Genomic DNA, 17,337 nt, shown 5'->3' on the forward strand with positions numbered 1-17,337 from the left:
CCCCCCCAAAAGGCTAACCAGGATTAATTCCCCCTATATATTACCCTGACACCTGGGTCCTGGCTCTCGAGCTCCGGCCTTTGCCCCAATTCGGGTGATTTAGCTGCAAAATAGATCTGCAAAGGAATTAATTCTCGCATCAAGCCGGGGCCAGCGGGTGGCAAAAGCCCCTAATGGGGCAGATTTTACCCCAAAAAACAGGGTAGCACAACCTCAGTGTCAGCCCTCAGAGAAGCCACAAGCAAGCACCTAAATGGGGTGGATTTACCCAAAAAACAGGGCAGCACAACCCCAGGATCAGCCCTCTGAGAAGCTACATTCGAACACCCAAATAGCTGTTGTTTACCAGTACCCTAAAACCCCCCAGTTTTCCCCAAAACGACCCCACTTCCACACAGCTACATTTTTATCCATTTTTATTACGAAAACAAGCCATTTTGGTGTCACTTTTTTTTTTTTTCCCGGATAAGACACAACCGTGAAGCTTTGCCGAGGGGAAATTGGGGTAAAACCCACCCGTTTAGGGACATTTCATCATCCCGCCCCCGTCAGGGCGTGAAAAGAGGGGAAAATCACCCTTTTTTAACCAAAACGCCTTCATTTCCACCCGAATCGCGCTCAAGGAGGGGAGGAGAGAAACCACCGGGCTGGAGCCGCTTCGTCACCCAGATCCGGGGTGGGTTTTTTTTGGTGTAGTGGCGTGGGGTTTCTTTAGGGATTCTGTTCAATTTTGAGCAGTTTTGGTTAATTTTGAGCTACCTGTGGTCAATCTGGGGGCTATTTAGGTCATTTGGGGGGCTATTTTAGTAATTTTGGGGCCATTTTTCTGCTCACGGGGCCGGTTTCGGGGCTGCTCCGCCGCCGTCCCGGTTGGCTCCTCTCTTTCGGGGGGTTCTGGGAGGTGAAATTCGGGGCGCAGAGGCGGGGGGGGGTTCGGAGGTAGGTTTTTTAAGTTGATTTTTAGAAAAAACAGGCACATTCAGTCAACGGGACCCTTGGGGGGGCAGACGGGGATATCGGGGTGTCCCCAGAGAGCCCCAGAACAGTGGCATCTCCCGCCTCTCCCTGTCAGAGGCGTTCTGGGGGTAAAAGCAGCTTTTCCCACCCCAAAATAAATCCCCCCAAACCCCAAAACAAACCCTGTGCGACCGTGACGGGGTGGGGGGGGACAGGGCGAAGCGTTTCTCCCTCTGTGCTGTGTGGGAGCAAGGGAAAACCCCAAAATTGAGGGGGTTTGACCCGTTTCGCGCCAGCTGGAGGAGGTGGAGGGGGGAAAACCCCAAAATGGAGGGATTTTGCCCCGTTTCATGCCGGCCAGAGGAGGGTGTCAGGGTGTAAGGCCTCGTCTGGGCAGGAGGGGGGGGATCAGCCGGGCTGCGGGGAGCATCCTCCGAGGCGGGAGAGATGGCGGGGCAAAAAGAAATGATAAAAACGGGGAGGGAAAAAAAAAGGAAATAAAAATAAAACCCGAAAAAAATACCTCACCCCTCAAAAAAATTAACAAAAAGCCCCCAAACTGCACCCCCGGCTGGCACGGGGGTCTCTTTTCCCAAGAAAAAGGGGGGGAAAAGCGAGTTTTTTGGCATGCCACGTTGCCAGGGAGGCGGCGGGATAGATTTGGGCGCCTCATTTTGGGTGGAAAAGCCAGCAAACGGCGATGGGACGGGTGGCCCTGTCCCGTCCGTGGCCCCTCGGTCGGGACGGGGTCCCGAGGGACACTGCGGTGTCACCCCAAAAGCCACTCCGCGGGGTGGGGACACGGCAGCCTCAGCCCGCCCTCGCAGGACGTCACCCCCCCATCTGGCCGCGGGGAGGTGAGAAACAAACCCTTGCGCGGCAACAACAACAAAAAAATGACGAATAAAATAAACCCCGACACCCCCCTCCCCAAGCCATAAAAAAAAAAAAAAACAAAACCCAAACAAACCAGAAAACACGGGGAAGGTTAAAAAAAAAAAAAGGGAAAAAAAGAAAAGACACCCCCCCCCCCCCCCCCAAAAAAAAAAGGGAAAACGTGTGGAACGAGGGCAGCCGTCCCGTGGGCGCAGCGGGATCAGGAGCTGTTCTGGTTCTGGTAGATGGAGGCTTTTTCCTTCAGCAGGTCCAGACACAAGTGGCAGCTCCAGCTCCCTGCGGAGAGAAGGACACGTGGGCGGCCGGGTTTCGCCCTCGTCAGGGCTTCGTTAAGGGTCACGGATTCCTAATTACACGCAGGGCAGGCGGCGGGGAGGCGGTTTACGAGGCTGTTCGGGGGTCTGTGAACCCACGAGCCTTCCCCTTCCCCGTTAACCTTCAAGCGAAGGCAGCCAGGAGAGGGGCTGATAATTAACCGCCGGGATAATTAACCAGCGGCGTCAGGCGTCACTGACACTTCGGTGTTGGTTTTTTTTTGCTTGGCCGCTGTGAGTCAGCACAAGACGAGGCGGGAGGAAGAGGAGGAGGAAGAGCAATTCCTCTCGGCTTTACTGGCCGACACAGAGACATTTCGGGGCGCGAGTGATGTCAGCGAGGGATTTTGGGGTGGTAAAAGGCTTTTCCGCTTCTCCAGCGGAGCAGGGGAGGAATAACGGAAACAGCCGGAATGACGGACCCCACCATTTTCGATCGTGGCCCAACAGATCCATGATTTCCCCCAAGACCCGTGGGCAGAAGCGGGTCCACAGGGATGAGAAATATTCCGGGCTGAATTCCGCTCGTTTTGACCCATTTCTGAAGCAGAGAGGGAGGAGGGGGCCTGGGAAGGGGGGGGGGGACGACACACGCACGGGACTCACCTTCGGGCGGCTCCGACATGGGGGGGGTGAGACAGTACATGTGGTAGCCGCGGTCGCAGTCGTCGCAGAAGAGCAGCTGGTCCTAAGCCGGGGGGGAGGGAGAAAACGGGGAAAATTCGGATGATTCAACCCGAACTTGGCTCCAGGACAATGTGGGGGGGGGACGACGAGGGTCCCTCCCCATCGTCCTCCAAGTTCTGACAGAGTGACCAGAAAGACTCCGCCGTGTCCTCCGGACTACCAAAAGCACAGTCTTTTGCCCCCCGAAAAAAAAGATTTTGCTGTGTCGTAGACTATTAAAGCTCAAAGATTTCTCCCCAAAAAGCGTCTCCCGTGTCCTGCAGACTACTAAAGGCCAAAGATTTGCTCCAAAAAAGACTCCGCCGTGTCCGACAGGCTATTAAAGGACAGAGATTTCACCCCAAAAGACTGCTCTGTGCCACCAACCTTTAAAAGCGTAAAGGTTTCCCACAAAAGAGACCGTCGTGCTCTGCGGACTGTCAAAGCACAATGATTTCCCCCAAAAAAGTCTCTTCTGTGTCCTATGGACTCTCAGAACACAAAGATTTCCCCCCCAAAGGACTCTCCCGCGTTCTATGGGCCATTAAAAGCACAAAGATTTCCCCCAAAATACTCTCCCATGTCCTACAGACTATTCAAATAGAAAGATTTCCCCCAAAAAAGACTCCGCTCCGTCCGTCCTACGCACTATTAAAAAGCGCAACAATTTCCCCAAAAAAGCCGCTCCTCCTGAGTCCTACGGACGATAAAAGCGCCGAAGTTTCCCGCAGAAAGCCTGCTATGTGCTACAGAACACTAAAAGCACAACGATTTCCCCCCGAAATGACTCCGCTGTGTCCTACGGATTATTAAAATGCAAAGTTTTCCCCCCCAAAAAGACTCTTCCGTCTCCGACGGGGTACGAAGGCACAAAGATTTCCCCCCAAAAAGCCCCCAACACGTTCTACGGACTACTAACCCCCCCCAAAACGAGGGGGTCGCTCACAAGCTCCCCGTCCTGTCCCTTCTCTGCGGGGCTGGGGGGGGGGTGACACCCCGAGGTGTCCCCAGAGGGTGCCCCGCTCCCCCTGGGGGGTACTCGTGGGTTCTGGGGGTACTACTGTCACTCGGGGGGTGCTCCTGTCATTCTGGGGGGGCTCTCCCGATATTGTAGGGGTGCTACTGTCATTCTGGGGGTGTTCCTGCCACTCTAGGGGGTGTTCCCGTCATTCTGGGGGGCAGCCACATCCTTCTGAGGGGCTCTCCCGTTATTGTGGGGGAGCTACTGTCATTCTGGGGGGGGCGCTCCCGTCACTTTGGGGTCGCTCCCGTCATTCTGGGGGGCAGCCACATCGTTCTGGGGGGTTCTCCCCTTATTGTGAGGGTGCTCCTGTCATTCTGGGGGGGCGCTCCCATCATTCTCGGGGGCAGCTACATCCTTCTGGGGGGCTCTCCCCTTATTCCGGAGGTACTGCTGCCATTCTGGGGGTGTTCCTGCCATTCTGGGGGTGCTCCTGTCATTCTGGGGGGTTCTCCCGTTATTGCGGGGGTGGTTCCCGTCATTCTTGGGGGCGGCCACATCCTTCTGAGGGGTTCTCCCCTTATTGCGGAGGTACTACTGCCATTTTGGGGGGCGCTCCTGTCATTCTGGGGGGCTCTCCCGTTATTGTGGGGGCACTCCCGTCATTCTGGGGGGCGCTGCGGTTATTTTGGGGGGCAGCCACATCCTTCTGAGGGGCTCTCCCGTTATTGCGGGGGTGCTCCCATCGTTCTGGGGGGCAGCCACATCCTTCTGAGGGGCTCTCCCGTTGCTGCGGGGGGTACTCACGTCGTTCTCGGAGGTGCCGCAGATGTTGCAGCACTTGCACTCGATGCACTGCCAGCGGTACGTCTTGACGGCCGCCATCATCACGGGGGTGAACTGCAGGCAGGAGGGGTGCCCTGCGGGGCACAGCACACGGCTGAAGGCAGCTCATGCAACGGCCGCGTCGGGGAAAAGCTCCATGGCGGGGAGAAAACCACCTTCTCCCCACGCCCGACCCAAATCCTCGGCTTCTCCGGGCGGGCGAAGCCGCCGGGGATGGTTTCGGCAATGCCCGCGGCAGGGAGGGCGTTTTCCCCCCTTACCTGATCGCCCGCAGTCCGAGCACGAGACCAACTCCTCCGGCTGCCCCGTCTTCTTGTTGATTTTGGAGTCTCCCAGGCAGAAGTCGCAGTAGTTGTTGGGCAGAGCTAAGCCGTCAGGTCCTTTCTTGGCTGGAAAAGCAGAGCGGGAGAGACGGATCAGCCACAGGGAAAAGGCTTTCCGCACGGGACCAGGAGACGACACTTCCATGATGCAAATCCCAATGCTCGGAGCAGCCTTTCCGGCAACCTCCGAGCTCCGGGGCTACGCCACGGTGCCCAAAACCATCGGGAAAAGGGGCGCTGCTCGCTCCCAGCCCCGGCACTGGCGATTTCCCGCCTTTGTTGCCTTTTTCACGACAGGGATTTTGGGAGAGGGGGTGTTTTGCTTACATTTCTGCTCCTCCGACCGCTGCGAGACGGGAGTGGGGGGCTGTGAGTCGTCCTTGTCATCGCCTTCTTCCTCAGCCAGGTGGGAGTGAGCGTAGTGGTAGCTCAATCCCGGCCGATTCTTGTATCGCTTCCCGCAGACTACGGATAGAAACGGGAAAAGTCTGAGCTCGCTCCAGCGGGGAGTGAGACCCCACAGGCCAAATCATCCCCCAGTCCCATCTCGGGGCTCTGAGCGCAGGCGGCTGCTCCCCTTCTGCCCCCAAATCACCTGGAATTTATTAAAAGCGCCCTAACGAAGGGGTTTGGGGCCGGATTGGGTCCGGAGCAGCCGAAGAGGCACTGCAGCCTCCTCTGCGCATCCCACACGGGAGGCTAGCGCTGATGCGGTGGGCGACTGATACCCACCACGTCCAGGTAATGACGGCAGCTCGTTAAGCGCAGCGTTGCAGCCCTCAGTAAAGGAGTGAAATCGTGCGGCGATCGATCCAAGTGGCAAAACCCAGATGGAAAGATACTGGGGGGGCCGGGGGGGGGCGCGTATTTCCTACCCAAAAACCATCTCCTTAAACCAGCTGGGTGAAAATCGAGGCTCTTTTCAACATGCATAGAAGGGAAACTTCTCTTTTTGGGACCCCGAGGAGGGTCCCGCAGCGGCCACATGCACACCTCGGCTCCGCTCCCGCCTCAAACCCACCCGACTCCTCCAAACTTGACCTGAAAATCACCCAGTGCCCCAAATGCCATGGATTTGCCCGCTTTCCGCCCCGTTTCTTGCGGGGTTTGGAGCTTTCACCCATGGTCTAGTGGCAGGCGCTTCCTTGGGGAGACCTCTGAGCACCCGTGGACCGGGGAAGCACCTTCCCTGCCGGGGAACGGGCTCCCAGCTCACCGTCACTGCTTTTCCGGGGGGTTTTTGGGCAGCTTTTTAGCTGCGAGGCTCCAAGTATGTCCCGAAACCCCCCTTCAGCCCCAAGACAGGCGTGGGCAGGACGAGCACGAAGCCAGCACTGGCCTTGCACCCTCCTACAGCCGGCAGGGGTTGGCCGGGCACAAGGACGGGGATCGGGGTGAAATCCCCCCAGGAACAGCCAGAGGGGGATTTGTGGGGCCCGGCCGACAGATTTACCAACGGGTTTTTCCTGCATCTTTTTCTGGCATCCAGGCAAATCAGGAAAAAGTTGCTTTGGGATGAAACTCCCTGATCCTGGAGCTTTTCCCTAACATCCCAGACCTTTCTGGATTCACTTCCAGGCTGGCTTGAAGCCTGGAGAAACCCCACCAGGGCTTGTATCCCCTCTCATGCCACCAACTCCAAAAAGAGGGGCGGGGAGGCAGCCCGGCTCAGTCTGCTCGCCCAGAGCCCCCCTAAGAGAGCCCGAAGCAAGCAGCCGGCATTGGCTTTTCCAGACAAAAGACACAGAGATTCCCCCGGGGCAAAGGGCTCTGTGGGATGCTCAACGCCCCGGGGGAAACGGCCGGCATCGGCAGGTCCGGAGCAGCTCGGCAAAGGGGCGCGAGTCCAGCGAAGGAGGGGAAAAGCAGCCCGAAAAGCAGCAATTACAACCTTATTACATCAAATTCTGGCTTTCCAGAGCCAACCGAGGGCATGACGGGGTCGGCCCCGTGAGCAGCCATGCGGAGCTGGCAGGCGGCGTTTTCTTCTTCCACCGCGGAGTTTAAAATTGACCTTTTTTCCCCGCAAAACAGGCAGGTCGGTACCTAAACCCAAGTCGGGTTTCCTCCTCCCGAACAGCGAGGAAGAGGAGCTGCCACAAAGACGATCTCAGCTCTCCGGCTTGGCTGCGGGAGTTTATTTGCAGCCCGCCACCAACATCCAACCTGCGCCTGCAGCTGAGCGGTTTTGGGGCTTTTTTTTTTTTTAAAGCAAAAAGGTGTTTTTTTGGCAAGAGAAGCAGGAACATACTTTGGCATCTCTTAAAAGGAAGGCGGCACATCGCGGGCACAGGGGATTTGGGAGCGAGGGAAGGGGTTTAGTGGAAACACCGTGTTTTTTCCCATCCCCGCCGCCACAGGGGGGGAATTAATCTTTGTTTTCCCTCTCGGGAGGCCGCTCTGCCGGCACGCACGACCGCTCTTCCCTGCTGGAAAAGGGTCAGGCGAGCCCGGAGAGGAGCTGCCGAATCCCGCTGCCGGCGGGGAGGCCAGCTTTGACGTCGCTCGGTGGCCTTTGGCTTCTCCCTCCCCTTCTCCCGTGTGTGCCCCCCTCCCCGTCCCTTTCCCGCAGGCTCCAGCAAGGTTTGGTGAAAAAAAACAACTAACGTTTCAGGAGAAGAAAGGCAGGAAGGAAATAAAAAAAGCAGACAGAGAGTGGACTACCTCGATCGGGAGGTTTCAAGGTATGCTTTTGTTTGTAACTATCTGAAACACAGAAAGAGAGTCGTGAGAAAACACACACACACCAGGTCACGCACACGCACCCGTGCCAAGCGACAGACGGACTCTTAAAACAAGAAAAAAGGGGAGGAAAAACACAACTACTTGGGGTTTGGGGTGGGTTTTTTGGGAAGAAGCTAGTGTCAGCTCTTGCAGGACAGGAGGAAGAAGAGAGAAAGGTAATTTCAAAGCCTCACTTGCCCTTTTTTGCTCCGTTTGCCCTGTTAAATTGCTTTTTTTTCTCCTTCCCCTTCCCCAGCCTGAGGAGGAGGGAGGTGAGGAGGAAGCATCGGCAACCCTGGGCTCGCGGAGGAGCGCGCCAGGAAGGTACGGCCTCAGAAGTAAACTCCCTGCCCCTGGAGCCGAGGAGGTTTTTAGCCAGAGCAGGACGAGCACAGAGTGTCACGTTTCACAGCTACAAACTCATTAAGTGGCTTTAACGAGGCACGACAGCGCAAGGGTGGGGGCAGGGGGGGACTACGGCCGGCTTCGAAACCAGTCTGACGGACACGGATCCAACTGGAAAGCCAGCTGGGAAAAAGGGGGGGGGCCCGTTTTCAACCTTTGTGGGGGCGTTTGGCAAGACCGGGAGAGGTTCATCCTCATTTCTACGCGGCGGGTGGCTACACAGCCCCTCGCTCGGGGCGAGACGACCGCGTTCCCGGTGGGAAAACTCCAGCCATCTTTGACTGTCGGAGGAGGGCTGAGAGTCCGAGGCGTTCAAAAACACCCTCCTCTGGCTGCGTAAATCTACCTCTTGAGGTTTAAAACCCAAATCCCAGCAGACAACCCCACGGATCCCAAAAGCCACGCAGCCTGGCTCCGCTCCCGGGTCCTAAGTGGCAAGGAGAGGTTTTCAGTACTCACTGTCGCAAGCGTAGGGCTTATCCCGGTCTTCTAATATAGCTGCATCCAGCTTCTTCCGAGCCCCTCCAACACCTTTGCCCTGGGAAAAACAAGGGGAAAACGCCAAGTTTTAGGCAAAATTGTGACCCAAAAGGCTCTCGGGTGGTGGGGAGAACAACAGCAGTGATCTGGCGTCAGAAAAAAGCACGATCCAACACTGCCGCGTAGTGGGTACAGCCCGGAATGGCTGTTGGATGCGAGTTTTCCCCAAAGTCAGGTTCAACATTGACATGTTTGAGCCCTGGCAGCTGCCGGGGCTGGTTCAGCACCGGCAGCATCTCGGATTTGCCAGAATTGCCACCAAAACAAGGCCAGGACCCAGCCAGACCAACCCAGCTGCCCTCACCTTGGCTTTCCCCTTCCCTCTCCGCTTCGGCGTATCTTCTTCATAGTCTTCATCATCCAAATCGTCCAGGAAGTCGTCCGGCTCAAGAATCCGCTAGGAAAGAGGAAAGGGGTTATTGCAGACAAATCCTCAGCACGGATCGAGGGAAAAGGAGGAAAAACTGGGGAGCGAGATAATGTCAGCACGGCCTCATGGTGCCCATCAGCAGCCGAACCCGTTCCAAGCCCGTAATACGGGAGGAGGAGAAAGGGGATGATATTTTGGAGGACAGAGAGTGAATCCAGTACATTTTATCCCCCAAAAAAGTCACAGAAGGGCACGATATGGTGTGAAGACAATTAAAGAAAAGAGTTAACAAGGTAAAGGCAAAAAGAGATGAGGCTTGCAAAAAATGTTCATGCTAAAAAGCACTGTAGAAAAGCCCAGAACAGGGAAAATACTTTTTTTAGCGAAATGACACCACAATATCACACACCTTGCTCTGCCCTGTGCTTATCTGGAGGGGGATCTCTTAAACCACAGCCGCTGGCGGGTGAGGAGGTGAAGGTGAAGTCTGCAGGGTGTCGCCTATTGTTAGAGCCGTTGGCTAACGAAGTGGTCTAAGGAAAAGCAACTTGCCTTGTGAGGACGGCCACAAGGAAAAGGCTTTGGTGGTGCAGCCTGAAGCAGGGACAGCCCGCACCAACCCAGGCTGCGAGCCGCTAAGCTGAAGCTTTCCACCCCACGGATCGTGCCTGTGGGGTGTTTTCGGCAGCAAAAAGCAGCTACAACAGCAGCCGCAGTGGATTTAAAGTCCCATTTGCAGCTCCAAGGGGAAAACGGGGCGCTCCTACAATCCCAACATCAATTAACAGCAAAGCATCGGCGAGTCTGATGAAGGATGCAGACTGGGGAAGGTTTCATCCAGCTCCAGACCTTGGTACAGCCTTAATACTTAAAAAAGCTTCCGAATTGTGCCAAATCAGGGTGAAAAGGGGCAGCTGGACCCAAATTATCCAGGGATATTTGGGAGGAAGGAAAAGGGGAAGATCCCAGCCCCTTTTTTCTGCAGAAGACGACAAATTCGCGGTCTCCTCTCTCCCTGACTCACTTGTTTCTCCACCAAACCAGGGTGCTCTGCTCCGAGCTTCGTTAGCAGCCAAGTAAAACCCTTTCACAGCAGGTAGGGATTAACCGCAGGGACAGGGGAAACATGCCAGCGGGGAAAATAATAAAATATGTGTAGAAAAACAACCCTCCCCTGGCATTAAATGTATCCTATGAGTCAACTGCAACGGGAAGAGGCCAAACCATCAGCAGAGCAGCCCAAATTCCCAGGCAGCAGACAGATGGATTTGACCCGCAACCAGTCAAAACCCTTTCCAGAACTAATTACTGTGATTTCTAACAACCCTGGATTAGTTTATCGACGCCAAAAGAAACCAGACATTTGTAACCTTGCTAAATGCCCAGCCGCCACATTTTCTTCCTTCCCGTGTCTTCGTTTCAAGACTTAAGTCTGCTTTCTCCTCCAGAGCCCGTTTAAAAGGGCTTGCAGAGAAGGCAGCACTTGGAAGAGCTGGCTGAACATGCTTCCTACTCCTGTGCTACAGCGAAAAATCTCTTTTAAAAATAAATTTGCTACAAAGAAAGGGGAAAAAAAAACCTTTGGAATAAAAGGAGTCTGGCTTGACAAGATGTCTCCGAGCTCGTCTCTACTCAGGGAACCAAAAAGCAGCAAGGAGAGGAGGCGATGAAAAACCCGCACTTGCTGCAAGAGAACTCACGGGGGAAAAACGAAGCCAGGGCAGGGAGGAGATGGCAGAGTCTGGGACCGGCACCTCGAAATCCTGGCAGATCACCCCCAACTACAGCCATTTTGCAAGGGTCTACGGGTCAATGAGGGGCGAAAGCTGTCCTGGGTGCAGGGACACCCAGCGCAGAGTCTTAAACTGGGTGCCTGGACACAATAAAACACTGAATTTTGGGGCCAGAAGCTCCCTCCCCCTGAATTAAGAGAGCTTCTAACTGGATCGTGAGGAAGGGAACATCCACCTGTCTACACAACGTCGCTGTAGGGAGCCAAACCCTGGCCTCCTGCTCTCCAGTAGCCCCATGAAGCCAGTAGCATCATCTCTGCCCCCCCCAAAATCCATCCCAAATCCTTCTGCTGTGGATAAAAGATGCAGAGAAAACAGAGGGGAAGAGGAAGGAGGTGGAAAATCAGAGCGGTGTCGTGCAGGTGTGCGTGTTTTACCCTGTAGTTCCCTCTCCCAACGTAGAGGGGGAGACCCTCTCTCTGCCGTACCTTCCGCGCACGGCTGTTGGTGACAGGGAACTCGCCCAGGCTGTCGTCGTCGATGCGGGGGTCCGGGAGGGCACGTTTCTCCAACGGGTCGGTCCTCAACAGGGCTTCCAGGCTGCTGCCGTCCTGAGAGATCAGCCCTTCCTTCTTCAGGGTCTGGTCGGTGTCTGCAGGAGCCGGTGGGGGAAAAAAGGAAGAGGAAAATCAGCGAGGGAACGGCGTCATGTGCTGAGATCCCATCTCACCCAGCCACGCTCACAAGCTTCCCTGCTGCAGTGGGGTCAGAAAAAGGGGTTTACTAACCCTCACCAACATTTACTATCATCCGGCGCTATTTGGGCACAATATTGCCAAAAAATTCAGCCTTTACTGCGTGCAGAAAGCGGTAGTGGGAAGGATTTACCTGGTTTGATAGAAGGGAAGGAAAGCCTCGGGTCCTCCGGAGGATGAGCGCGGCGTTTCTTCCGCCAGCGGCGTGCGGGGTAGGAGTAAAGCTGCCCAGCGGCTAAACCTTTAATAAAAAAAAACAAACCAGAATTATCCAAGGAGATGACACGCACTGACCTGTTGTTCCCAACCCGGCGTTTTCCCGGTGTACCTGGCCCTCGGTGACGTTTCTCCATCCAGATGTAGCAGTTGCTTTGGGCCACCCCGGTCTGGGAGTCGAGGAAAGGGAGGCGGACGCTCCTCTCGGCACACAGCCGGGCGTTGTAGTTGTGGCACTGCTCCATGGCATCCCTGTAGTACTGTTCCCCGAGGCTGAAAAGAGGTGAAAAGAGGTTCAGCGCTCACCCCAACCATCCCGAGCCCCAAATCCAGCCCCAGAACGCGTCTGCCAGGAGAGGGAAACACCGCGCTTCTTCCCGGACCCCTGCTCGGAGGAAGCACAGCCCGAAATATCTCCTCTGCAAGGTGAAGATGTGACTCGACATGGTATTAGCGAAGGACAGAGACGTCCCCTCATCCAGCAAAAGCACAGAGACATGGGGACGGCCCCGACAGGTGACTGTAGCCTCCCTCGCTGGCAGCAGACAAAACGTGGCACCGTTAAGAGATCCCCTTGCCATTTTTCATGCCCCTGAAGCCTTTTGGGAGAACCCTGTGCTGGCATCTACGCATTACTAATGGATTAGAGCGGCCACGGGCATTTCTCTGGTTTCCTTAAGTGCATTAATCGTGCCCCATCCTGTTTTCTAAGAGCACGACCTCTTCGTGCCGCATCCCTACGCTCCTCTTTCAACCGGAAAGCGTCAGGGCTGCAAGAGCCACATCGCAGCCTTGCAGCTGTAATTACAGTAATTTGCACGGTGAGATCTTCCCATCACATGTGGCAGGGAGAGGGGAAGAGCCGAGAGTCTGTCGGGCTGCTGGAGACCGAGTTCTTCCCTCCCCGGTGCCGGGAGAGGAGATGAACCCTTTGTTTATATCAATACATATTGATCTTGGCACTTTAATACTGGCTGGAACGACTGCACAGAGCCTACGGAGCCCTGTAATCACCCCCACTCCAGAGACGGCTAATTTAGATGAGTGAATAACGAGCCGAAAGATGCCTTGGTTGCCTGCGAGGAAGCACGTGCCGTACGTGAAATATCTTGCCCGATGGAGGAAAAGGAGACAGGACAAAAATCGCTTCGTCGCAGAGTTTTTATTCTGACGCAAGTAGAAGTCGGGTGTGTGGGGAGATGGCCAGAAGAAAACCAACACGCAGAGAGGGAATAACTGAGAAGATGATGATACTGGTAAATATTAAATGCAAACGAGGATTGCCGTGCTCGTTTCATTGCCGTGCTCGTTTCCTTACGGAGTGCTGTCAGCCTCTAACGGAGAAATGGGGTTTGCCTCACCGCATTTGGTGCGACAGCAGCGATTTCAGGAGGGCAAACAGCATCCCAGCAGCAATTAAGAGTGATGAGAAAGGTCCCAAATGGCCTTTTCCTCTCTGCTGACTGCAGAGGGAGCCCCAGACCCAGGCTCAGGCGCAGACAACTGTCAAGCTCTCGGAGTTCGGGGATGTAAATCCCTCTCGGAGCTTTTAATTTCCTCTTAAATCACTGCATCACTCCTTAATTGCTCAATCTGCGCCCCAATAACCAACAATGCGGAGCCCTAAGTCTTCCTTGTAACATCCAGGTGAAGCCCTGCCAACAGGAAGACTGCACAGAGGAAGAAAACTTGGTGTTTATGGTAATACAAACCCAAAACCAGTTTGGTTTCCAACTTATTTCTCTCCCACTGGCTTGATTTCAGAGTTGGGCAGGAGGGGTGGGGCGGTAAAAGAGGCAATCAGCCCCCAAAACAATAATGTGCGGTTAAAACAACTGCAGATTAACAGAGGGCCCCTGTGCAGGGTGAGAAACGCACCAGGATTTGGCTTCAACACCAAAAAGACTGCGTGAAATGGGTTTTAAAGTGCTCCCCCGAGTGGTGAGGGGATGGAGAGGGAGCACGGGATACGTTCAGAGCGGAGATCCTGTCTCCAGCTCCGACGTACAACCCCACAGTCTTTCCTTATGCTGCCCGGAGGTCTTCATCCACAAAACCAAGGGGCACTTCGAGGCACAGACGCTCGCCAATCCCACGTGCAAAAAACCTCGAGAAAGCTGCACCAAGGAGAAGCGCTGCTTAAAATCTGCGCCGGATGCACAAGCAAAGAGCTAACGAAGCCGTCAGGAAGGACTAATGTGTTTTAAACAGCTCTAACGAACCCGATTATTGCTCCCTGCAGACTTGGCGTGGCTCAGAGCCTTCTACTGCTGCTAAGCAAGTCCTAAGTGCCCTCAAGAGCAGCTTCCAGTAAAAGCACATCGCGTCAGCGGATCACTGTGGAAATAACCGGGTGGTTTTATGTGTTTTAGCACCGTCGGTAAGAGACCGTGGCATGGAAACAGCTGAAAAAAAAACCCAACGATGTGACCACCTCCACCCCCAAAACCAGCGGGAAAAGGCATGGCAGGCTTTGTGCCAAGGTGGGCAAGACGTACCCCTGTGGGAAGCAGAGCAATTTAAACCTAAAAAGTCATCAGAGAAAACTGTCCTGCCCCAAACGCTGCCATCGCTTGGAGAAAAATAAAGCAGGAGGGATTTGGTAGACCAAACTCGTTACCAACAGCACCCAGAGATACGAGAACAGCCTGGGGAACGGCTTTAAAAAGTAAGAAAATCAACTCCTGCCGCGCTTCTCTCTATCGTCCTCACTGGCAAGCTGTGACTGAAAAAACCCAGCCTCAAAACCCAACAGCAGCTTCTGAAATAAATAAAATACATTCCTATGACAAAGGCGGACAAGGCGAGGTGCCTTTCCACATGCTCAACTTCACTGAAAGCTGCAGATCTGCAGTAGCATTGACAAAGTCATGTGGTTGTGAAGTGTTGGCTTGTCAACTCAGGGCAAAAAGAGCCTGAAAAAGGTGTTTTGTGACTCCCGCTTAGTGCTTCTCTCAGAAATGACCCAAGAAAGGGGTCCCAAAAATGCAGCAGCACGTCTGCCTGTGCCCCTGGCCTGCCAGGAGTTTCTCCAGGAGCTTCACTAACGCACCTGCAGGTGAAAGGCTGCAAGACGGATGGATCTACGACCATCACCTCTCTTAATGAACTCCAGCTCATCAGAGGAGACCCCAACACCTCTTAACAAACCCTCGTCTCATTGCAGAAGACCCAGGGGGTGCAAATCACACCCCGTTTTGCACGAACACCCCACCAAGAAGGAAAGTTTTGAAAGAAACTGTCGCAGGGATGCAACGGCGCCGTGGCTGAGGTGCCGCCAGCTAAAGGGAGACGCCAAAAAACCCCAGGAGATGCCAAAAAAACCTCCAGGTGATACCAAAAAAAAAAAAAGGGTCAAACATCTCCAAGTCCCCAAATCCCACCTAGGCAGGATGGACCTCTCTTATAGGGCCACATAGGGAACCTCCTGCACCCTCCTTGCCATAGCAGGGCGGATAGTGGGGGGCTGTATACCTCCCCAAGGGTATATACGCCTCCCTCCCTTGTAGGGCGGTATAGGGGGCGGACCTTTATGGGGCTACATGGGGGAGCTCCATCCCTGAGGCTCTATGGGGCTGGATGGGAAGGCGAATCTCCAGTCCAAGGGCTCTATAGTGTCCCCTCTCACAAGGACATATTGAGGAGACCCCCCCCACACTCCCCGGGCTCTGTAGGGCCATATGGGGGGAGCTGCCCCTGGGCTCTATACGACTCCTCCGAGGACCGTACAGGGGAAAATCCTCACTCTGTCGGGCCCCCTTCAAAGAGCACTGTGGGGGTAAGCGCACCCCCCGCGATCTGTGAGACCGTCTCACAGGGAAGCACAGGGATTATCCACATGGGACACGCACACCCCCGGCCTCTGCAGGAGACCCTCACGGGGCCACACACGGGGGCCTGCTCACCCTTTAGACTCTATTAGCCCCCCCTCTCAGGGGACCCCACCCCCAAGGCTCTTGAAACCCTCTCACAACGCCATAAGGGGGGGGTCTCCCCTCACAGAACCGTACGGAGGGATTCTACACCCTCCCACCCCCCCCTCAGCAAAGTTCACCCCGAACAATGAGCGCGCCCCCTCCCTCCTCACCCCTGGCCCCGGCCTACTTGGCCCCACCCGTGAAACGGCGGGGGTAGGGGGAAGGAACCCCACACCATTTCCCCCCCCTCCCCCCGCAAGGTCGAGGTGTGTGGGGGGGTAAAAAGCACTCACAGCTTCACCACATTCTGTACCACCGCCGCCATCTTCCCTCCGCCGCCGGGGCCCTGCGCCGCCCAGCGCGCATGCGCGGCGGGAGGGGGGGTCATGGCGGCGGCGGGGGGGGCGCGCGCTCCGCGCCTGCGCGGTCGTGGCGCACTGCGCCTGCGTCACCCTCCCCCCCTCCCCCGCGGCGCTGCCTGCGCGCGTGCGCGGGGGGAAAGGCGGGAAAAGCTGAGGGGAGAGGCGCGAAGGGGGCGGGGAGAACGGACGAGGAGCGAAAATGAAGGGATAAAGGGGCAAATCAGAGGGAAAGGGGCGGGGTGAGGGTGAAAATGGGCGGGTAAATGTGGATGAGGAAAGATCTTGGGGGAAGGAAAAGGGGTAAGAATGGAGAGGGGAAGGGGTGGAAAGGGAGACGAAGAAAAGGGGGTGAGGGCAACAGGGAGGAATGAAGGGGAAGGAGGAGAGGGATGAGGATGAGATGGGGGTAAATGAGGGCCAGGGGAGGATGAGATGAGGGTCCTCCCTCCACCAAATCTCAAACCTCCGTAGAGATTCCCTACGGGTGTTTTTAGGTTTCAGTGTGTGGTGCCGGCACAACAGCCGTGCCCCAAAACCAGCCTCCCCCCCCACCCCCCCGCAGCCACTTCATCCCTAGAAATTCACATAGAAAATTTAAAATTTTGGATCTCTTTTCCTTTTTTATCAAACCTAAATCAACCAAAGACCTCCACCGGGCGCGGAGGCAGACGCTTGCCTGCGTCCCCAATGGTGAGCATGGTTTGTCCAGCAACACCTTCCAGGTGAATTCCTCTGTATTTTTCATTCTTAATTCCACGTTCCGCACGTTGGGCTTTTTTTTCCTGTTTGCTGGGAAATTGTTGGTGTTTTGTTTTTTTTTTCCTCAGCTACGTTTGAAGTTATACAGCCCTTCCTCCTCTTCCTCCTCTTAATCCCATGCCGGCTGTTAATTGCGTGCAACGCAGCCCCTTGATTTTCCTGCCCCGTCAATAAAAATCAACGCTCTGTCACCGTGATGAGCAGTTGTTGCCGCTCGGGCTACAGGCGTTGCGAGGTGGGGGTCAAACACCAAATGTCGGCGTAGGCGTTTGCTGAGTTTATTGCATCATTAATCCCCTGCCCGGAAATCTTGGGATAACGAAGAAGTTGCGGGGTAGGTCGGACGGCCAACAGCCGAGCGTCAGGCTGTGCCCCCCACACTGTCCGCTTGTGTACACCCGTTCCCCCCCTTCCCCCGGAGTTAATCAAACCCCTCGTTAACTTATTCTGCCTTAAACCTCCCCAAAAAAAAGCGAGGGGAAAGAGACTGTTCGGCACGCGCCGGCTGAGTCACAGCAGGGAACAGCGTTCCTGCCCGAGTGACTCACGCTTCTTAGAACAGGGGTATAAAAAAACAAAACAAAACAGGGTT

At 55.3% G+C, this 17,337-nt stretch overlaps 1 protein-coding gene across 2 annotated transcripts; it reads right to left on the minus strand.

Annotated features, from left to right (window-relative positions):
* Positions 1–44: 44 nt before the first annotated feature.
* DPF2 (double PHD fingers 2) lies at positions 45–15,980 on the minus strand. 2 transcript variants are annotated; one of them, XM_063319172.1, is made up of 12 exons: positions 15,918–15,980; positions 11,820–11,980; positions 11,625–11,732; positions 11,225–11,388; positions 8,938–9,030; positions 8,553–8,631; positions 7,629–7,670; positions 5,292–5,429; positions 4,902–5,030; positions 4,603–4,715; positions 2,775–2,856; positions 45–2,130 (listed from the first exon to the last, which is right to left on the minus strand). In XM_063319172.1, the coding sequence occupies exons 1-12, from the start codon at positions 15,947–15,949 to the stop codon at positions 2,054–2,056; spliced, it is 1,218 nt and encodes a 405-aa protein (XP_063175242.1). In that variant the 5' UTR covers positions 15,950–15,980; the 3' UTR covers positions 45–2,053. The 2 variants fall into 2 exon arrangements, with proteins under 2 accessions (XP_063175242.1, XP_063175243.1); XM_063319173.1 differs by lacking the exon at positions 7,629–7,670 and having other exon boundaries at positions 46–2,130.
* Between the last annotated feature and the right edge of the window lie 1,357 nt (positions 15,981–17,337).

The sequence above is a fragment of the Chroicocephalus ridibundus genome, chromosome 31 (assembly GCF_963924245.1).
Source record: "Chroicocephalus ridibundus chromosome 31, bChrRid1.1, whole genome shotgun sequence".
Lineage (NCBI taxonomy): Eukaryota > Metazoa > Chordata > Aves > Charadriiformes > Laridae > Chroicocephalus > Chroicocephalus ridibundus.